The following is a 23,585-nucleotide window of genomic DNA, read 5'->3' as shown; positions in this document are numbered from 1 at the left end:
GAATCAGAGAAGAAGATGGGAGGAGCTGTGGCTGCCTCATCTCCCCATTCAGAGCAAGTTTAAAGCTAAAGGAAACTCTCTGGGTCCCTATTAGAGATTTGCACAGAAATGTCCATTTGGATGAGGATTTAAGTCATTTCTTTGCTAACAGTTTTGTCTGGATTCTATAACATCACAACGACACAAGTTTGGATTAGTTAATCAAGGAGGCAATTGTTCCCATTGGTTTCACTGGGAAATACATTTTCCTCTCCACCTAGAGCATGCCTTCTGGCATCCACAGGAATGTTTCTAGAGACACAAGGATTTCGGCCTGCAGAACACAATTTGCCTTCCTCCAGGAACAAGACGGGGGGTGGGGGGGAGTCATGCTCTGCAGACAGAAATCCTTGCACCCATGGAAACACTGAATTTGGGATGCAATCTATTCTTCCCTCCATCCAAGTAAGATAACATTTTCAGGAACTGTACCACGCACTCAAGAGATTCTCCTTGACAAATTAACAGTCCACACCAGAGACAATGTTTATATAGGCAAATGTTTAGAAAAGCTTTCAGATGAGGTTAAAAATCAAGGACCTTGGTGTTCAATGCTATATCATATGCTTGCTGGTTTATGTTACTATGAGCTAAACTGAACCCCCTTTTGGGTGGGGAGGTGGGATTGAAATGTTTTAATAAATGTACAGGGTTTTTTTGTACATTGCATAGATCCATTTCTCTCTCTCTTTTGTAAACATAAAAGGCAAAGACTTAACTTAATGATAAGTTATATAAAGCTCCCACTGTGACTGTAAAAGGGAGTACTAGGAGTTTCTTTGTTGGTCTCACTAAATCTATCCACTTCCAGACCCAACATTTTTAAAGGCAGAAGGGTAGATTACAGACAATTTCCCCTGTGGTCAGAAATGTGGTGGGAAAGATATACTCATGCACTGGCTTAGTTCAGAAATATGGGCTGTTACTGAGATTTTGCATATATATATGAGACTCCCATGGCTAAATATGGTGGGAAGAGCTCCATAACACAGAGACATTGATGGAGCTTTATTTACAGAAGAGCCTACATTACTAAATTGCAGGCAATGAATATTAAGTATGTGTAGCTTTACTCAAATGTTCACCAAAGATTACAATTTTCAGAATTTCAGTATTCAATATATATTAGCAAAAGTACAACTTTCATTACAGCAGCATTGGCGAGAGGGATAAGGTGGGTGGAAATGATGATACTGATGCATGAGAAAGCGCCATCCTAAGCTGATAGTCCATTGAGGTCCATGCACTTAAAAGGGTGGAGAGAGGCTCTGGCTGAGTGGTAGAGGATCTGCTTGGTATGCAGAAGGTACTAGGTTCAATCCCCGGCACCTCCAGTTAAAAGGACCGGGTAACCGGGGATGTGAAAGACCTCTGGCCGGAGACCCTGGAGAGCCACTGCCAGTCTGAGTAGACAATACTGACCTGGATGGACCAATGGTCTAATTCAGTGTGTAATTCGGCTTCATGCGTTCATTTGTGTGTTACAACTATGTTTAGGATGGCACTGCAAGGAAATGAAGGGCAAGCACAAGGAGTAAGGCCAGTCAGAAGAATGAGATAGGAAATATACTTAAAATGCCTTATTGCAAAGCTGCTAGAAAGGTACACAGAATTCTGGAAGGTGTAAAAACAGCTTGCTGTTTGAAGTACCCTATTTGGATATAGAGCTGCCCAAGCTGCGTGGGGCTCTGGAAGGGCATCTGTTTTGCATGTGATGTGCGTGTGTGATATATGAGGGTCAAGCTAACAAAGTAAGTTATTATAAAAATACAAATATTTATTATGGTGTAAGGTAAAGGTAAAGGTTTCCCTTGCTCGAAAGCCAGTCGAGTCTGACTCTAGGGTTGCGGTGCTCATCTCCGTTTCAAAGCCGAAGAGCCAGCGCTGTCCGAAGACGTCTCCGTGGTCATGTGGCCGGCATGACTAAACACCGAGGCGCATGGAACGCTGTTACTTTCCCACCGAAGTGGTACCTATTTATCTACTTGCAATTTCTTGCTTTCGAACTGCTAGGTTGGCAGGAGCTGGGGCCAGAGACGGGAGCTCACTCCGTCATGTGGCACACTCGGGTCTCGAACTGCTGAACTGCTGACCTACACAGCCTGCAGTTCAGCGTCTTAACTATTTGAGCCACCGCAGCACCTTATTATGGTGTACACATTAGTAAAAGACAAAATATGTTAAAAGAAATGATGCAAATATCAGAATCTTAAAGCTTTTTACACAGAGAGCTGATAGTTTTACATATACAACTGATGGGTGTATCTTATGGCCAGTAGACCATATGCATTTTGGCCTTCCTCAGTGGTCAATATTACTATTGTAAAACAACACACATCCAGAAAAAAATATATGAAAAAAATATTTTCTTTAGAGCCAGGTGTTGCTTTCTCATGTGATGTGCAACTGTTAAAAGTCTACGTAGTAGGCCATGGATAATCTCTCATGGTAACTGCACACACTCTCCTGATTGTTCTGGTAACAAATATCCAATGTGTCTGGGTGTGTCTCTCTTCCATCAAAGGTAGTAATCTGTTTTGCATGCCAAGGGTCCCAGGTTCACTCTCTGGCATCTTCAGTTAAAGGACCTAGGATAAGAGTTATTAAGAAAGACCTGGGGAGGGAATTAGTTAATTAATTATCATATGGCATTGCGTGCAGAATAGCCAGGCGATCCTAAGATCTTCTGGCAGCTGCAAGTTCTACCTCTTAGTGTTATGCTCGTGGTGAGCTGGACTTGTTTTTAGGGGCTGAGAGAGCCCTGAGAGAACTGCGACTGGCCCAAGGTCACCCAGCTGGCTTCATGTGGAGAAGTAGGGAATCGAACCCGGTTCTCCAGATTAGAGCCTGCCGTTCTTTAACCATTACACCAAACTGTAGGAGGGACACCTACAGCCAGTCAGAGTAAACAGGATTGAGCTAGCTGTTCCAAGACTTTGACGTGATCAACACATTGGTTAAAAAGCAAAAGTAAAAAAAAACCATCACCAAAACCCCCCCAGTCTCATTCAATTAAAGTCTATATTAGACAACTTAACATTTAACAGATTTTAAAATTCCCAATACTTTGTGGCTAACACCGCTCAAAGCAGACAGCAGAATGTAGGCACTGGTCAGTGTATAAAGGGAAGGGGGGCCACTATTTGAATTTAACAAGCCCCAGGGAGGCTGTATGGGGGGGGGTGCTCAAAATGTGAGGCATGTTTAGGAAAACAGCCGTGACAGGAAAGAGCAGAAAACACAGATCCCCACAACAGCCCAACATTTGCCAAGTGCTCATAAAGAGACAATACTTTTGTGGCTAACACCGCTCAAAGCAGACAGCAGAATGCAGGCACTGGTCAGTGTATAAAGGGGAGGGGGGCGGCAATTTGAATTTAACAAGCCCCAGGCAAGCTGTATGGGGAGGGGGGGTGCTCAAAATATGAGGCATGTTTGGGAAAACAGGCGTGACAGGAAAGGGCAGAAAACACGGATCCCCACAACAGCCCAACATTTGCCAAGTGCTCATAAAGAGAGCCATCAAGGGTGCGTGGACTAACAGTGAACCCAAGTGATTCTCTTGTCTCTTAGCATCCTCTCCTATCTTCCCCTCCCCCCTTGCCCTCAGAAGTACTGGAGCATCCTTTTAGAACAATGGCACCGTTCCTTAGAAGTCCTTAGAACACCCTCTTGTGTGTGTGTAAAGTGCTGCCCTAGTTGTAGTCCACTTATGAGGCAAGGGATGTTCAGAGGTGGCTTGCCATTGCCTGCCTTTGCACAGTGACCCTGGACCTCCTTGGTCACTCACCTCCCATCCAAATACTAACCAGGGCTGACCCTGCTTAGCTTCCAAGATCAGATGAGATCGGGCTAATCCCGGGCCATCCTCTTAGCAAGAGCTATTTCCCTTTAGGTTCCAGTTCATTTTGGTTCTCACTGGCAGCCAGTTCACTTCAATGTCCCCCCTCCCCACCCAATGCATCACTGTGGTTAAGATAAAGTTCCCCGTTGGTTATGTACCTCCTGTGTGGCCTCCCTCTTCATGGTACTTAACATTTAACAACAATAAAATCTAGACTGCTTGCCTAGAGCGCAGCAAGTGCTGATGTACGTGAGCAATTCCAGGCAAACAAGAGGGGCTTCTTGATCGAACTGATTAACATTTCTGTGTAAGAAGTCGTCCTTTCTAAAATTACAATTTCCTAACTGAGCCTGACCAACTTTTTTTTTTTAAAAGGAGGTTTGGACTAGCAAGAAGCAAACAGTTAAAGGAATATGCAGCAAACATAGATGAAGACGGGTGGCCATCTTATTCTGTAGCAGTAGAAAACAGTCCAGTAGCCCCTTAAAGACTAACAAAATTTGTTGTAGGGTATGAGCTTTTGTGAGTCACAGCTTACTTCTTCAGATATCTGAAGGTATCTGAAGAAGTGAGCAGTGACTCGCAACAGCTCATACCCTACAACAAATTTTGTTAATCTTTTAGGTGCTACTGGACTCTTGTCTACTGCATTCAAAACATAATTAATGCCACAGTCAACATGGCATGAGCTGTGGTGGCTCAAGTGGTTAAGACGCTGAACTGCAGGCTGTGAAAGGTCAGTAGTTCAGCAGTTCAAGACCCGAGTTGCCGCATGACGGAGTGAGCTCCCGTCTCTAGTTCTAGCTCCTGCCAACCGAGCAGTTCGAAAGCAAGAAATTGCAAGTAAATAAACAGGTACCACTTCAGTGGGAAGGAAACAGTGTTCCGTGTGCCTTGGTGTTTAGTCATGCCGGCCACATGACCACAGAAACATCTTCGGACAGCGCTGGCTCTTCAGCTTTGAAACAGAGATGAGCACCACAACCCTAGAGTTGGACTCGACTGGCTTTCGAGCAAGGGAACCTTTACCTTTACAACATGGCACTAAGAGGACCCTGGCAAGGTTATTAAGCCCAAAATGTTGGGCAAACTAGTTGAGGATAAAAACCCTTCACAATTCCCCCCCCTGCCCCTGTCCCTCCTCTGGTTAAGAAAGGAAACAAATACAGTTCTGCCTTTTCCCTTGAAAAACAATCACTCAGCTCACTCCGCCACATAATGACCACAGTTCACAATAAATCTTGCTGTTTATAATGCCAAGTTTCTTTTTAAAGCTTCCAAGGGGACCGGTCACAGATAGCAGTGACTAAAGCCTACTTCTGAAAAATTATAAACAAAACAACTTGATGCTGCTCTTTCATGTATCAGCCTGTGTCCAAGTGTGGGGATGGAACTGGAAGACAGATGCCAAGGGGAGGAAAAAAGTAAAAATTCAGAGAAGACAGGAAGCAAGCAGGGACCTTGTTCCACCTTACACACTAACCACATTTTTCTTCTACCATAAGCGTTTATGGAGAGCAGTAGGATGCCTGGTAGAGGGGGGGAAGAAGAAGGCAAAGAAGGAGAAAGAGAAGGGAGAGAAAAGCTGAACAAGAAATTTCTCAAGTCAAATATTCAAAGGGAGAGAAAAGCTGAACAAGAAATTTCTCAAGTCAAATATTCAAAACTCCCAGTTTTACGTGGTTTGCTTGGGCACAGTAGAGGGGCAACATGAACTCTTCTCTTCGACCACGCATGTTGCCTCAAAAGAGGCAGGAAAAGAACAGTTTGGGCAATTACCCATTCGTGCTGAAAGTTCAGTTCATATGGGTGGGCTCACGCTGGGGACAGTGGTAGGTAATACTAGGGGTGTGCAATTCTTTTTTACCCAGTCTTTTTCAGTTCGGGTCTATTGGACCAGAAAAAATATTGGTATTTCCAAAAAAATCCCAGATCCCAATACCAGGATCTGGGATTTTCTTGGGATTTTTTTTTTCAGTTTTCCCAAGAAAATCCAGATACATTTGAGAAGCTGAAATATACCTGAAAAATAACAATAAACTATTTTCCAGGTATATTTTTGGCTCGGGAAGACCCGAATGCACACCCCTAGTTAATACTCCTGCATGGAGCAGGGAAAGCGCAAAGTAGGCAGTAGCCTAATGGGAGAAGAGCCAACTACCTCAAATGCAGATTAATCTGGACCCCTGCTCCCGTCGGCAAAAACTCATGGTAGTGGTGGAAAGTGCCATCAAGTCGCAGCAGACTTACAGTGACCCTGCAGGGTTTTCAAGGCAAGAGACAAACGTGGCTTTCCTTTGCCTGCCTCTGCACAGTGACTTCCCTGGTGGTCTCCCATCCAAAGACTGACCAGGGCTGACCCTGCTTAGCTTCTGAGATTTGACAAGATTGGGTTAGCCTGGGCCGTCCAGGTCAGGGCATAAAAACTCAAGACTACAATAAAAAATAATCTTTACTGTGTCACAATATCCTCTTAATGAACAGACAAAATGGAACTTCTTTTGAAAGACAAGCCCCTCCACCCATTGTACTGGTTATACCAGCTGCAATGCTGGTATAACACAACGCAACCCCCTATGCAACAGCATGTTTTATAATGCTGTTGTCTATCCTATTATGTCAGCAGATGAGTGATGGCAAAACAAGCGTAAGAGTCACAGTGTTTGTCTAATTTCCAGTGCCATTAAATATAAATGCTTTAGTTTGAACAAAGAACTGCTGTGCATGTAACTGAAGCACATCAGGCACAGAAATCATGGCAGCTGAGACACTGTCTTTCAGTCACTGCTCCCTGCCACCAGCACAAACATGAAACAAATGAAATAGCGTAACCTAATGCATTCACTACTTTGTTAGTGAGAATGTCAGGGAACATAATCCTGCAGTCACTCCATTACAGTAAATAACACTGCACTGATGCATTGCTGAGCGTCTCCATTGTTTACGGACATGCTTTCCTTTTTAGCCCAGTTTCAAATATGCATGTAGACAGAGTGGAGAAGTTATTTTTTTAAAAAAAAAATCTGTAGAGAGTTTGCACCTAGTACCTTGCTGCACGGAGCAATCCAGTAAGCCGCCGACAGGAATGGCAACCCAACCGCAACGGCAAGCACCACCAAAAACTTCACCGCCATGGTCTGTTGACGTAAACCTGACAGATTCTCATACCAGATAGAGAGGAGCTGCTGCTGGCAGTTGGGATGTGCTACAAACTAAAGGACAAAGAAAAGGAAAATGATGACTCGTCTGTCACTCGTTAAAGGATTTGCCTACTTAAAGTAAACAGAACATACCAGAACAGAAAGAAATCGGGTTCATGCCATTATCATGAAGTACAGCAGCATGAATGCACATTCTCCAATCTTGCCACTGTGGCCACTGTAAGTACATGACTATTTATTGCAAGAAAAATGGGGCTGCTTGTCCAGAACACGCAGTAGATCCAGTTTTCAGCAATTTCATGCTTTAGAGGTTTTTCTTCCCAGCAGGTTTACCCAGGAGAGTCCTACTACAAGCAAGAATGGCAGGCTGGGTCACTGCAGTGGTATATTTTCCTCCGTAGTTCATACTTAGACCTGATTTGAAAGATACCCGTGGGAAGCTTGCAGTCCAGCCGCAATGGTGTTATCCACCCCCCTTGTACTAGATCGCAGCACCTTGCAGGAGACATTTACTGCCTTTGGAAAATGGGAGGCTGCACTTTACAGTATCATAATAGACATATTTAAGTAGTATCTGTACAGCAGCCCCCTTCCCCTCCCCGTGGACCAGACATTATAGACCGTTGTCTCTCTGTTGACTTTCCCTGCACATCTGAAGGCAGCTTAGAATGGCTTGTACGTGCACAGCATTGTGGACCCAATAATCACTACTCTTTATTGGTTTGGCTGCACTTTTAATTTGCAGAACACTTTGCAACTATTAGGAGAGGAATCCTATCGTAAACCCAGGAGGGCAGTTGCATTTTACTGGTGAACGGACTGAGAACAAAGCAATCCTAAACAGAGTTATTCCAGTCTAAACCTCTTGGGCTTAGATTGGAGTGACTCTGTATAGGACTGCACCATTAGTGAGTTGCCATGCATTAAATAAATTGAAGAGGCAGGATCTGAACCTTTGTCTACAATCTCCTAGTCCAAGTATTTATCCTTTGGAGTAAGTTAGCTCACATCTCAGGTGGGCAAAGACTCCACTTCATGTCTCAACAGCGATATTCTGTACTATTTTCTTGCAAAATTGCATATGTATAACTAAACATCTGAATTTATACTCTGCACAGGAAAATAGGGAGGCAAATCCCCTTTGACTAGGAAGGGTAAGCTGGATATAAAGTATCTACAGTGCCATTTTTATAATCCTCCAAAGAGTTAAATCATTGCTTTATTGCCTGTGCTTTGTCCTGGTTTAGAAGTTTCACTGCTTCCATTATTTACTGTATCACATTGCAAACCATGTAGTGAAGATAATTCCTACACTGTGTACTTTGCTGCTAGAGGCATTCCCCAGTTTCACTGCCCGGTTCAGCTCTCTTTCCCCCCTTTACCCTTTGCTTACTGCATGGCCACAGTAATAGGTTTCTGAGCTATTGATTTAACACTATAAAGCTATGCTGGAAGGAAAGAAAAATCCACAGGAGGAGTAATTCAAGTCTGAAGGTTCATTTTTTTTCTCTCTCTGCATAGAATATGGGAAGTCATGCAGACTGTTCTATATTGGTGCCTCCATGTGTATGTATTGCAGGCTTCATTAGTGCCCAGTGAATTTATGGATTGTTTAGAAAAGCCTTGTAGATTTCTCTTGGCTTGCTAACTCTTGGGTACAAGGCCTGTAGCACTCAATTTCTAATGTGCTAGACTTCTTCTATCAAGCCAGTAAGCAACATTCGAAGTCCTCCTCCAACAAGGTATTAGCTACAAGGTATAGACAGGAACTCTCAGGCTGTGGCAGGTGATGCTCTGTATTCCTGGTGCTTGGGGGGGGGGCAGTGGGAGGGCTTCTAGTGTCCGGGTCACACTGCTGGACCTCCTGATGGCACCTGGTATTTTGGACTGGATGGGCCATTGGCCTGATCCAACATTGGCTTCTCTTATGTTCTAAAAGAGCCACTTAAATTGAAGAACGGTCCTTAGGCTGGAGGAAGGACGCCTCCCTTAGGCTGAAGGAACTTTCTGCCACACTAGGTAGGAGAGCATCCATCCTCTGTCACAAATGGGTACTGCCTTACCAGCAGTATTATACAGGAAGTTGAATGGGAAGGAATGAACGGAAGCATCCCCAAAACCAAAGCTTAATGAAAATCTGGAAGCTTACTTTTTTGACTTCATATTTAATGGCGAGTTTTAAGCGGCTGAGGCTGGGCCGCCCACGCTCCCCGTGGTTCAGCTCAACATCTCCGTTCAGGATTGCTTCAACTTCTTCTGTGTTTCTGCACAGGTCTAGAAGTCCGACTACAAAGTCCTTGCACTGCATAGACAATTTTTTGTAATCGTTCTACGAAGGGAAAGAAGAAAAACTGCAGGAAATTTCTTTACATCCACAAGTGTAACACCAAAAACATAACTGGACGTACCAGATAAGGCCAATAGTCTATTTAAACAACATTCCTTTACGACCACAAGCATAACACCAAAAACATAGCTTGATGTAGCAGATTAAGGCCAATAGTCTATTTAATCAAGTATTCTGGTTATGAAGGCAACAACTAGCATCTGGATTCTTCAATAGGCCAGGGACCTACATACCTGAGGGACCGCCTTTCCCCACATGTTCCCCAGAGAGCACTGCATTCAAGGGCCCAGAACCGACTGGCCCTCCTGAGTCTTAAGAAGGCCAGGCTGGGGACAACCAGGGTGCGGGCTTTCTTGGTGGTGGCTTCATCCTGGTGGAATGAGCTCCCAGAGGAGATCAGGGCCCTGCAGGATCTATCACAGTTCTGCAGGGCCTGTAAAATGGAGCTCTTTTGCCAGGCTTTTGGAGCCGCCGCCACTATTAACAACTAGGACAAGAAGCCCGCTGCCCCGGAATGTACATGAACAGCCTGTACTAGCAGCTGGGAAAGACACCTGAAGACATCTATAGAAGATCTGCAAGCCAGCCATGGGAAGAGAGATAGTTGATGGTAGCCATCATTAACTTTATTACTGGAATCCAGCACTTATTAGGGAATTGTAATTGTTTTAATATTGTTTTAAATGTCTTATTATATTGTTAAATGTTTTTGCTGATTTTATGTAAGCCGCCCTGAGCCGGTCTAGGCTAGGAGGGCGGGGTATACATTTGAACAAATAAATAAATAAACAAAGCCATGAAATGTTGTTCTTGGACTCTGGCCACTTACTACAAAAATATATATATCATGTGTTGTATATATTGTATATATATCTGCTTATTTATTTATTTATTTGCCTGCCCTCCCCGCAAGTGGGCTCAGGGCGGCTCACAAATAGGGCATATGCCAATACATAAAAACAGGTTAAAACAGCGTAAAACAATCAGTACAATATTACAACATTATAAAGTGCTCTAGATGTGTCAGATCAGTCTTCAGTAAAAAGATGGCATCTTGAAGATTGTACTCCCAAGTCAGTGGTATCCGATCCACGCGGCGCTGTTGTTCACTCCTCCCAGGGCCAGTTGGTGATACTAGTAGAAGTAATGGTGGTAAGGTGGTAATTCCCTCTCCGGATGCACACGAACCTTCTTGATGAATTGGAGCTTAACAGTGCAATCCAAAACAGAGTTACATGGCTGAAGTCAAAGGACCTAGAAGGGTATAACCAGGGCTATTTTTGGGCAGGATCGCGCAGGAATGGAGTTCCGGCTGGCTCCCGAGTTGGCCACGCCCAGCAGGAACTTATTAGCATAATAGGCCACACCCAACAGCAGAAACTCATTAGGGGTGTGTGGCCTAACATGCAAAGGAGTTCCTGCTACAAAAAAAGCCCTGGGTTTTGACAACAAACAAGGTAAACAGAATAAGAAGCAAAAGGTGGGTGTGGCTGGATGACCACACTTCTGGTAACATGGGGGTGCGGCCTAATGTGCTAATGGGCTGTGCTGTCAGGGGTGTGGCCTAATATGTCACCCCCATGTTACCAGAAGTGTGGTCATCCAGCCACACCCACCTTTTGCTTCTTATTCTGTTTACCTTGTTTGTTGTCAAAACCCAGGGCTTTTTTTGTAGCAGGAACCCCGTTGCATTTTAGGCCACACACCCCTAATGTAGCCAATCCTAATGAGTTCCTGCTGTTGGGTGTGGCCTATTATGCTAATGAGTTCCTGCTGGGCTTTTTCTACAAAAAGAGCCCTGGATAACTCTGCTTAGGACTGCACTGTTAATTAATCAGTGGGCTAAATTTGAATTGGTGGAGATAAAAAAGAGAATGGGGAGCTTGAGGATTTGGGGGGCTGTTTTTGTTACTGAAGAGGTGATAAAAGAAAAGACTGTGCACTGGGTAGACCGAGCAACCTTCATCTTGAATTCCAGGGAGCTGTTCCGGCGGGCCTTTGGCTGAGGCAGTGGGCATCTACCAGCTGGCCTCTCTACTGCTGCTACATCAGACCAGCATGGCTTGGCGTTGGCCCACTTATTTCCCGGCTGTAGAAACTCGAATTAAATGTGTTGCACTGCCCATTTTACATGTTTTAAATTGGTTTTATTGTATTATTTTAGATTGTATTATTTATTGTTGTGAGCCACCCTGAGTCCGTTCACAGGAACGGGGGGATATAAATTGACATAATAAATAAATAAGTAAATAAATACCCTCCAACATGCCATGTAGCTTGCTGGTGAAATAGTAACGACAACAGTAAGAACATAAGAACATAAGAGACGCCAATGTTGGATCAGGCCAAAGGCCCATCCAGTCCAACACGCTGTATCACACAGTGGCCAGAAATACCAGTGCCATCAGGAGGTCCAGCAGTGGGGCCAGGACATTAGAAGCCCTCCCACTGTTGACCCCCCCCAAGCACCAAGATGACAGAGCATCACTTGCCCCAGAGTCCCTATCTATACCTTGTGGCTAATAGCCACTGATGGACCTCTGCTCCATATGCTTATCTAATTCCCTTTTGAAGCCGTCCATGCTTGTAGCCGCCACCACTTCCTGTGGCAGCGAATTCCATGTGTTAATCACTCTTTGGGTGAAGAAGTACTTCCTTTTATCCGTTCTAACCCGACCGCTCTGCAGTTTCATGGAGTGCCCACAATAATAGTACGTCTTTTCCTTGTAATAATGAACGTTAGTGGTTGTATATTTGATGGCCATTACCTTCACACTGTGCTTGTAGCCTCCCTGACTGGTTTCCTGTTTCTGATGTATTTAAATGAATACTTATTGATCATATATTAATGTTTCTAGCTCCTCATATTGTCTTTTTGGTCTGCCTTATTGTCAGTTTAAATTTCCTTTGCCAGAACCTATACTGTATCTTGTTCACCTTGTTTAAGAAAGACTTCCACTTTTAAAATGAAGCATCTTTGCCTTTGCTCCTGTAATGCTGGCATCCTCTCACACTGGGTGAAACCCTTCCTAATCTGCTTCATAATGAAGCATCTTTGCCTTTGCTCCTGTAATGCTGGCATCCTCTCACCTTCCCAATCTGCTTCATTTATTTAATATATTTTATCTGTTTAATTAATTTATACCCCGTCTTTCTCCCCAGTGGGAACCCAAAGTGGCTTACATCATTCTCCTCTCTTCCATTTTATCCTTACAACCCCCCTGTAGGGTAGATTAGGCAATGGGGTAGGTTAGGTCACCCAGCAAGCGTCCATGTCACAAGTGGGTATTCAAACCTGGGTCTCCCAGGTACTCGTCTTGACACTCTTCATAACTACACCACACTGGCTCTAGCCTACCTTTCTCCAAGGAAGGGCTCAAAGGCTGGAGAAACAACGGCTGAGGGGTGACATGATTGAAGTTTGTAAGATTATGCATGGGAAAGAGCAGGTAGAGAAAGAGGTACTTTTCTCCCTTTCTCACAATACAAGAACTTGTGGGCACTCCATGAAATTGCTGAGCAGTTGAGTTAGAACAGATAAAAGGAAGTACTTCTTCACCCAAAGAGGGATTAACACATGGAATTCACTGCCACAGGAGGTGGTGGTGGCTACAAGCATGGACAACTTCAAGAGGGAATTGGATAAGCATATGGAGCAGAGGTCCATCAGTGGCTATTAGCCACAAGGTATAGATAGGAACTCTCGGTCTGGGGCAAGTGATGCTCTGTCTTCTTGATGCTTGGGGGGGGGGGCAACAGTGGGAGGGCTTCTAGTGTCCTGGCCCCACTGCTGGACCTCCTGATGGCACCCGGTATTTTTGGCCACTGTGTGATACAGAGTGTTGGACTAGATAGGCCATTGGCCTGATCCAACATTGGCTTCTCTTATGTTCTTAAGGCTGCAATCCTAAGAATGTTTTCCTGGGAGTAAGCTCCACTGAATAAAGTGGGACTTATTTCTGAGTAGACCTGCTCAGGAGTTTTCCCAAAGTGTACATTTTCTCTGAGCTACCATTATTGTGGATTTAAATAAAATCCAAGATTCCTGAAGGGATCTGATCTTGCTTACCCACCCTTTCAGCTTCATTTGGGCTAATTCCTTCATATTTGAGAAGATTCCCCTTATGAAATCAAAGAGGTCCATGCTGGATTTTTGAACTGAGAATTGTTGAATTGGCTCTTCTTAAGATCTTGCATTGTACTGTTTTACTTATGTTAATTTTTTCCTCATACTTCATACTAGGTAAAGGTAAAGGTTTCCCTTGCTCAAAAGCCAGTCGAATCCAACTCTAGGGATGCGGTGCTCATCTCCGTTTCCAAGCCGAAGAGCCAGTGCTGTCCGAAGACATTTCCGTGATCATGTGGCCAGCGTGACTAGATGCCGAGGGGCACGGAACACTGTTACCTTCCCACCGAAGTGGTACCTATTTATCTACTTGCAATTTCTTGCTTTCAAACTGCTAGGTTGGCATGAGCTGGGACCAGAGATGGGAGCTCACTCCATCATGTGGCACTCGGGTCTCAAACTGATGAAACTGCCATCATGTGGCACTCGGGTCTCTGGTCTGCAGTTCAGCATCTTAACCACTTTAGCCACAACAGCCCTCCTATACTTCATACTGCTTCATCTTAATTAGTTTTTCTTCGTTACACTTTGCTTGTCTGTACAACAGGAGAGGCTGGAACTTCTGAACTCTCACAAGATCCATTATGTGTAACAACCAAATCTATTCCAGTCCGTTACACAGGGGACCATGCCTGGAAGATTTATATCAGGATTCACACCAAACCCCTCTCAGCTCTAGCTGCTCCTCTATCTCTCCCCTTTCTATTCTTTTCATTGCAAAAAATCTGCAAAAAGATTTCCTTCCTATACACATCGGAAGAAGTGAGGTCTAACTCACAAAAAGCTCATACTAGAACAAATGTTGGTAATCCTTTAAGGTGCCACTGGACCTCTTGTCTTTCTTTCTTTTCTATTTTTTTTAATTTAACACCTTTTGGCATGAACCTAAGTTGTTTACTTTGGACAAAGCAGTTATCCAGTGCCCCCCAGACCTGAATAGCCCGAGCTAGCCCACTCTTCTCAAACATGGGGAGCTAAGCATTCTCTCAGCCCCACCCACCTCACAGGGTGTCTGTTGTGGGGAGGGGAAGGGAAAGGAGTTTGTAAGCCGCTCTGAGACTCCCAAGTGAAGGGCGGGGTATAAATCCAATCTCTTCTTCTTCTTCTTCTTCTTTTTTCTATTATTTTCAATTTAACACCTTTTAGCATGAACCTAAGTCGTTTACTTTGAACAAAGCAGTTTGAACAAAGCAGTTATGCAGTGCCCCCCAGACCTGAATAGCCCAAGCTCTTCTCAGACCTGGGGAGCTAAGCATGGTCAGCTAGCGTTGCCAAGTCTCCTCATTCCTCTGGCGGCGGGATTGGGGGGGCATTCCAGGGGTGGACGGGGACATCACATGACGTCCCCGATGCCATGAGGTCACCCAGAAGTGGTGTCATGGCACTGGGGATGTCGCACAGGGACTCTCTGGTATTTGGGCGAAACTCTACAGTTTTTTCGCCCTCGAAACAATAGAGTTTGCCTAAATACCAGAGCATCCCCCACAGAGTCCCCACTGTGATGATGTCACTTCCAGCTGACATCATTGTGTTGGGAACGTCGCATAGCAATGTCCCTGTTTAGGGGAGGGTTTCCCCCACCTGCCACCTGGTCTCCCTGGACCTGGGGGCTGGCAACTCTATGGCCCGCCCTGATGAGTATTTGGATGGGAGACCCCCATGGAAGTCCAGGGTTGCTACACAGGCAATGGAAAACCACCTCTGATAATCCCTTGCCTTGAAAACCCTATGGAGTTGCTGTAAATTGGCTGCAACTTCACAGCAATTTCCACCTCCAGTTACCCAATAATGAGAGGAAAAGCACTGGCTACCTTGCCTTGTTACTGAATTCACACAGTTGTTTAACTTTCTCATCTCTTCTCCCCCACCTCAGATGCTTTGTCACTGTATCTGTGATGCTTTTCTTGCAGGGCCTCACTACATACATCTTGCCACTACATACATCCTACATACATCTTGCCACAAAAAGACATGGAGGAGGAGTGGGAAGTAATTTGGTAAAACTGATCCAAGTATAGGGAAGTTTGTAAGTGTCTTACTAGGTTGTATGATCCACAAAAGGCTCTATCACACGACATCTTTCACAAGGCATTTCAGCAGAACGTGGGCATCCACAGATCCATCAGTATTGCCAATAACAAACAAGCAACACCCATGGACTTGTTTACTGCAGCTCTTTACCAGGGCATGCAATTTAAACCACACTACATTAGGGGTGTGTGGCCTAATATGCAAAGGAGTTCCTGCTACAAAAAGAGCCCTGCGACCTTTAAGACCCACAAAGTACTGTTCAAGGTGTGAGCTTTCATGTGCATGCACACTTCCTTAGCTCACACCTTGAATAAAACTTTGTTGGTCTTAAAGGTGCCACTGGACTCAAACTTTGTTCTACTGCTTCAGACCACCAGAGCTACTCCACCTGAATCTAAATATAGGTGGTATAATTGATGCTTGTTCAAATCAGTCTGTAACACTAAGAGAAAGCCTTCATTGGTAAGAACATGCATCCAATTTCTTTGCAGGACTCTGTTCCTATTATCAACATTTGCAATTTAGCACAAGCAGCGAATACAAAGCCCAAAGGCACATTTGAGGGTCTAGTGAGAAAAAAAGATCGTGCTTTGTCCAGAGAGGTGAACGTGTCTGATGAAGTAAGATCTGGCTCGCAAAAACGTACCTCACACTAACATTGCAATCCTATCCAGAGTTAATCCAATCAAAGCACATTGAAAACAATGGCCTTATACTGGAACAAATCTTCACGGGATTGCACCTGCTTTTGGTTACATGAATTAATTCAGCTGTACCTTTACATGGTCTCTGTGCTGCCTTACTGAATCTGCATAGCACGTCTCTCACGGAGAATGATTTAAGATGCTTCAGGTTCCATTATGGAGAAAGGCAGGGTATAAATGAAGTAGAATAAGTAAGCAAATAAAATGAAGATTGCAGGTTAACTGTGCTCTGACTATCTATCACCAGTTGCAAGTGGCTCTCAACCACTTCAAATGGATCGACTACTCTTGATTGTTTTAAACTAGCCTCTCCTTTATTACCTCCCACGCACCATCCATTTTCTGTTGCCTGGATTCTAACTGCTTTGGAAGTAGATCAAGATGGGTAGCCATGTTAGTCTGTCTGTAGCAACAGAAAAGAGCATGAGTCCAGTAGCACCTTAAAGATTAAAAATATGCGGCAGGGTATGAGCTTTCATGAGTCACTGCTCACTTTTTCAGATCCCATTAGCAGTGGTATCTCATGAAAACTCATCCCTTGCCGCATATTTTGTTAGTCTTTAAGGTGCTACTGGACTCTTGCTCTTTTCTACTACTTTGGAAGGGCACTCCATGCATTTATTCCATGCAAGCAGGAATAAATGTTGTTAGTATTTAAAGGTACCACTGAACTCCTGTTTATGAGACACCTTGTTAGTCTGGACTTCATGGACCACTGGTCCGATCCAGCACAGCTCTTCTTATATTCTTATGTTCTAACGTTAAAAGATTTTAAAATCCAGCATTAAAAATATCAACCCAGCATAAAAAGGTAGACCATAAAACCAGACCACTAAGAGTTTAAACTAACAGTTTCTGGGCTAAAATAGTGGGATGTTTTGGCCTACGGCCTAAAAGAAAGCAACAGAGGTGCCAGGTGAACCTCAAGGGGAACAAGGGGCCACTACTGTAAAAGCCCTGTCTTTGGTTGCCACCCACCCTCATCTCTGAAGGTGGGGGTCCCAAGAGCAGGACTTTTGAGGCAAGTCTTAACTGGTGGGCTGGACAATATGTGAGGAGGTGGCCCTTCAGCCACCTAAAGAAAACCTGATGCTGGAGAGCAAACCACCAGGGGAAGCTGCTGCCTTCATGCTCTGCTTGTGGGCTTCCAGGAAACACTTGCTAGAAACATGGATGGTGATCTAGACGGATCCTCATTCAGGCCTGGTTCACAAATGCAGGACAGATCTCACCACTGGAGGCTGCAGGCGGACCTTGTGTTGGAATAATCCCCCTATATTCAAAAAGTCCATGCAACTAGAAAAAGGGCACAAGCAAAGAGTGGGATGTAGAACTGTTCCCTCTGCAGTAGCTATCTGAACACATGAACACTGAGTCATGGGGGGGGGGGGCAGAGCATCTGCTTGGCATGCAGAAGGTCCCAGGTTCAATCCCTGGCATTTCCAGTTAAGAGAATCGGTAGTAGGTGATGTGAAAAACATGAACCTAAGACTCTGCAGTGCTGCTGCCAGTCTGAGCAGACAATACTGAACCAGGGGTCTGATTCAGTATAGGACAGTTTCATGTGTTCAATCAGGCTACTGGTCCATCAAGGTCAGTATTGTCTGCTCAGACTGGCAGCAGCTCTGCAGAGTCTTAGGTTCATGTTTTTCACATCACCTACTACCGATTCCCTTAACTGGAAATGCCAGGGATTGAACCTGGGACCTTCTGCATTTCAAACGGACGCTCTACCACCGAGCCACTGCCCCTTTCCATTTTTGCATAGACATTTTGTTTTATTTATTTAGACATTTATCCTCTGCTTTTCTCCCCAGTGGAGACCCAAAGCACTTATGACATCATTCAATCTCCCATCTTCCATTTCATCCTCGCGACAACCCTATGGGACAGATTATGCTGAGTGAGAATGACTGGCCCAAAGTTCCCCAATAAGCTTCCACAGAAGACTGAGAGTCCAAGCCTGCCCCCCACCCTAGTCTGACTCTCTACCCACTACTCCACTGTGGCTCCCCATTCACGTGAAGGAATATTAAAGGCGGCACTCCACCATCTGCAGCCTGACACACTGCAGTCCATTCTACCACTTCATTCTCCTACATGTGTGAACGACCCACTCGCCCCTCCCCTCCACCGGCCAAGTACCATCTTACCTTGAACTCTTTCTCAATGTTAGCAAGCACAGCTAGCTCGTTGCTGAGTTCTAAGGCAGTCATGACCGGATCTTCGCTGGACAAGGACAGGTAAGCCGGGCTAGCCAAGCCTTTGTAAGCATTGATCCTGGACCTGGAGTGGCTGAAAGAGTCGTGCTTCTGCTTCTTATTGCACTCACTGCATTTGCAGAAGTAGTCGTGAGGCCTTTCGATACGCGCCCCTTTCCTCAGCAGGGTGTGCACGATTTCGTACTCGTGGCAGTGGGAGGCCAGGATGATGGGGGTGACATCATGAGAGAAGCGCGTCCCATCCTCGTCGTAGGCGTAGAAGTCGTCGTGCTGCAGCTCTGACTGGCTGGGGCTGGTGGCCAGCCGCTTGCCTTCAGCGAACGCAGGGTGACTTAAGATGGCTTCCACTATCCGGACGTACCCTTTGCTAATGGCCAAAAGCAGGGCATCCCCAACCCGTGACAGGTTCTCCTTCTTAAGCAGAAGTTCGGTGATCTCCAGGTGTTCATTCGCTACCGCCAGCTGCAGTGCGTTTTGCCCCATGTAGTCCACACAGTTCACATTCAGCGAAACACATTCTTCCAGCATTTTACGGATGACGGGGATATTTCCATATTCTGCAGCTTCCAAAAAACGCTCCTCTTCGATAGAAAGGCTGGTTGAATGGTCATTAAACATGTACGCTGGGCCTCGATTGGCGAGCCTCCTGCCTTTCTCCCGAACTATTGTCTGTTGTCGAAGGCCATGTCTGTTCTCAGCGCCTCTACTGCACATAAAGAGAAAGACTGGTAATGCTTTGATGTGTTTTTTTAAAATGAGCATTTTAACATAATGTGGATGAACACAGTCGGAGCCTTAAGCAACACTAAATGATATTTCCAGTCAGCCAACTTCTTGCAATTTATTTTATAGGCTAACAAAATAAAATTAACTGTTGTTGGTTATAATCTTATTCAGGCCTGGGACCGGAACCAGAAAGTAATAAATACTGCAAGGTCTTACATATACTGGGATACTTTACATTGATTATCCTGCCCGGAACAGCTTCAGATTCTCTAATATGGTTTTCAACTTTTGCTTTTGCAGCTTTTGTCAATGAACCCCTACGTTATTTTCTGAACTAGGAGGGGTGGAAAGGAGTTTACAGTTTAGGAAAGGGAATGGCTGATGTGAAAATGGGAGGGGAGGGAAATCCCATTTATGCTGCCTTGACCTGCACGCATACATTCTTGGCACTGCAGCTAACAGCATTGCCCATTCTTCAGGGGAACCATGACCCTTTCAAAAAGTATTATCTCTAACTAGTGGAGCTAGTAAGCCTTCATAATCTCCCACCCCACCCCTTGTCCAATACTAGAAATACAATCGCTTATCCTAAACTACTGCCAACATCATATGTGCAGCTTCTTTTACACACAAACACCCTCCTGGATTCCATTCATCCATGCCTTTTCATTTCCAGTCTGCACCGTGAGGCCACAAGAGTCAAAAAATCATAATCTTATTTGCACTTCCACATACCCTACTGTGTGTGGGTCACAGGTATGCTACCAATAAATTATGGAAAAATGCCAACTATCTCAGGGAGATAATCGGCTTGTTCTCATCTACCCCCCCCCAAAGAATTATTAGTGAGACCCTGCTCCTGGTACTCTTTTTTATGGTGGTAGCCTGGCAATTATCTGCAGGAAGGTCTTTTCTGTGGTAAAACAAAACAGAAGTCTGAGGGCACCGTAACAACTAATATTTATTCGAGCATGAGTTTTTGTTAGTCAGAGTTCACATCTTCAGAAGTTATGAAGAGGAAATCATATTGCACATTTTACAGGGGAAACTACCAAAACAACCAAAGGGGAGGTCATAAAGGGGAGCGGTTGGTCCAAGTCCTCCAAGAAACCGTCCCTTTATATACTCTCTGTAGGTGCTTACGACTGGAGAGAGCGGGAAGTGAAGCTCTGAAGGGCTCTTACTGGTCAAATGGGTTGCTGGAGGGCTTACCAGTAAAAGCTGTCTTCACTTCAGTTGGTCAGACAATCTGCACAGGTATCATGCATACATGTGACAGAGGCATTTTGAGCTCTGTCTAGTGGTCTATGTTCAGAAGAGCATGGTCTCCTGAAACTTTGCAAACCAACACTTGGGGTCTTCTGCACAACCCTTGCTGAGCATTCAAGGACTTTATTTATTTATTTAGATTTTTACCCCCGCCCTCCCAGCAGGGCCGGCTCAGGGCGGCTTACAGCACAATATAAAACAATGCAATATAATAATTCAATATACCATATAAAATCCAATCATACAAAAGTTTAAAACCACAACTATCCCGCTTATTAAAGTGCTAGCATTTGCTTCTTAGTCTCGTTCACTTGTCCCGGGCACTCTGGTCAGGCTATACTTGGGGGGACCATGACTTGGAGGAAAACTAGAGAAACACTTCCAATATTTGTGCAATTACATGTCTTAACAAAATTGGATCTCCTCATCACATATGCAATTTCAATTTTAAAAAACCTTGAAACGCATCAAATCAAATCATGCTTCTTAGTCTCGTTCACTTGTCCCGGGCACTCTGGTCAGGCTATACTTGGGGGGACCATGACTTGGAGGAAAACTAGAGACACACTTCCAATATTTGTGCATTTACATGTCTTAACAAAATTGGGTCTCCTCATCACATATGCAATTTCAATTTAAAAAAAACCTGAAACACATCAAATCAAATCAAATACCTTTAATGGCATATCAGTAAAATACATGGTGTCATAACATATGAGCAAGGAGGCAACCAGAGCTGTGATGTCCAGGTTTGTGTAATTTAATAGACATTGGATTATTCTGTCATTGTTAACACAGTGTTTGGGGTATGTTGTTGTTCAGTAGCACAGTCGAGTCCGACTCTTCACGACCCCATGGACCAGATCACGCCAGGCCTTCCGGTCTTCCGCCATCCTCTGAAGTTGGCTCAATTTCATGTTCATTGCATCTATGACACTGTCTAACCATCTCATCCTTTGCCGTCCCCGTCTTCTTTGACCTTCAATCTTTCCCAGCATCAGGGTCTTCTCCAGTAAGTGCTCCCTTCTCATTTGGTGGCCAAAATTTGGGGTATAGTGGAGAGGAAAGGAGTTTCTTACATGAACCTGTGTGCGATTGACAATCCAAGATAATGTGATGGATTGAATCTATCGATTTTAGAGGACAGATACATTTCCTTTCATGGAAAGGGACTTTGTTATACTGAGCAGTTAATATTTTTGAGGGGAAAATATTTAGTCGGGCCAATGTAAAAGCTCTACGATGAGAAGGGTGATCAACATTTGGTTCAACTCTAACAAGAACCAGTCCAATAAGCATGGATGTTATTTTCCTGGTAGGCAATCTCAAATAAATTTCCCAATTTTGTGATTATCAGGATTTACTCATGCATCTGGGCCACTTGGTCAATGCTTGTATCTGGTGTTCTGGATTTCCTCTGCAGTGACTCATGCTGATGATCTTCACCAGATGCCTTCTCTAGAGCCAGGCTGAAAGAGCATCTAATTCAAGTATCTCCTAATTCATCAGAGTTATCTTAGGTCAGAGATGTCAGGCATATAGTTCCGAAGCCATCTGATTCCCTTTACTGCTTTGGTGAGTAGCTATCTAGTTACAGTAAACTGCAGGAGAGCAAAGGGTCAGTCACATAAAGCATAAAATACTGACACAAACAACTACATAGCACAAAGCAAAAGGAGAACTAAAACCCGAAACCATAAGCTTCTTACAGTGCAATCCCAACCAGAGTTAGACCCTTCTCAGTCCATTTAAATTCAATGGGTTTTGAAGGGCAGAACTGTTTAGTCAAACACAACTGAATGGCTAACAACAGCAACTGTTTAGTACAACACTGTCACTTTCCAGAAGCCCGAAAAAAACAGGGAAAGTGTCAGCCTACTTAAGAGTGCTGTAGAGCTGGACAGATGATGGATGTCACCAACATTCATAAATCCACTAGGTGGTTCAGTATACAAAGTTGTGCCATTTGCAATCTCCGCTGTTACTGAGCCAGCTCAGAATATTAAGATTCTAATAGGGATGCCAGCCTCCAGGTGGGACCTGGGGATTCCCCCAGAATTACAGGTCCTTTCCAGACTACAGAGATCAGTCCCTCTGGAGAAAGTGGATGCTTCAGGGGGTGAACTCAATGGCATTTCACCACACTGAGGCTCCTGTCCTCCACAGGCTCCATTCCCAAAATCTGGAATCAAAGAAAGAAGTCTGATAAAGGGCCAGAATTAAAAACCTAGTTGAAACTTATAATATACAAAAATGCATGTATTTATTAGAAAGACAGTTAAAAACATATAAGGGCCCAATGAAAGCCTCATTAAAAAGTTCAAGTGGCCTAAACAAAAGGGCCAATACACATGACCTGACGCATTTCCGACTTCTTTCTTTGATTCCGTTTTTTGGGTCAAGTTTGTTTTCCCCTCCCTGTGTCTTACTTCCACCCCAAAATCTCCAGGAGTTCCCCAGTTTGGATCTGGCAACCCTAACCCCCACGCCCCCCACCCCAGCTGCTGGCCAGGGGGGACCTGGCAACCCTCGATTCTGAGTGTATAGTATTCATGTTCAGCAGACCAGACACATAAATCCAGCAAAACTTTGTAGATACCTAAAACCTGCAGCTTTGTAGATGAATGCACGTAAGTTCTTTAATGTTAACTCTTTAATCCTCTTTAACTGTTCAATCCTCAGTGAATTGATTGCAGTGAACTACATGGTCAGGCTACTAAAGCACGCAGCCTGGTTTTTAAAAAAAATATCTTTTTTGTTGGTATTTTCTGTTTGATTCAATCAATTCTCTTGATTCTTTTCCTTTTAAATGTTAGATGTGACAACAAAGGGGACCCGCGAAAATCGCGGGGGGAGGAGCAGGGGAGCTCCACACAGAGCAAGCGGAGGAGGAAGAAGCAGGTAAGCTTCCCCCCCATCCTGTCGGTTCCCCCGTCTCCTCCACCCCCCTCAACTACCACCCCCGGCTCGCCGGCCCCCCCAGTCTCTCTCTTTCCCCCCGGTTCTCTCTCTTCCCCCCTGCTCCCCATTCTCTCTCTTTCTCTCTCTCTCTCCCCTGTTCTCTCTCTCCCCCCCGCTCCCCAGTCTCTCTCTCTTCCCCCCCTTCTCTCTCTCCC

At 44.6% G+C, this 23,585-nt stretch overlaps 1 protein-coding gene across 1 annotated transcript in view; it reads right to left on the bottom strand.

Moving 5' to 3' along the window:
• Positions 1-23,585, bottom strand: part of LOC107125614 (short transient receptor potential channel 6) — a 132,410-nt gene that overhangs the window by 30,363 nt on the left and 78,462 nt on the right. The window contains exons 2-4 of the mRNA XM_015429046.1: positions 18,406-19,180; positions 9,194-9,373; positions 6,931-7,095 (exon numbers count right to left, since the gene is read on the bottom strand). Of these exons, the coding sequence (XP_015284532.1) occupies positions 6,931-7,095; positions 9,194-9,373; positions 18,406-19,180 (1,120 nt within the window). The remainder of the gene's footprint in view (positions 1-6,930; positions 7,096-9,193; positions 9,374-18,405; positions 19,181-23,585) is intronic.

The sequence above is a fragment of the Gekko japonicus genome, unplaced genomic scaffold (assembly GCF_001447785.1).
Source record: "Gekko japonicus isolate JY-2015 unplaced genomic scaffold, Gekko_japonicus_V1.1 scaffold1607, whole genome shotgun sequence".
In the NCBI taxonomy this organism is placed as follows: domain Eukaryota; kingdom Metazoa; phylum Chordata; class Lepidosauria; order Squamata; family Gekkonidae; genus Gekko; species Gekko japonicus.
The sequence above is the reverse complement of the archived record's forward strand: the minus strand, read 5'-3'. Positions and strand labels throughout refer to the sequence as shown.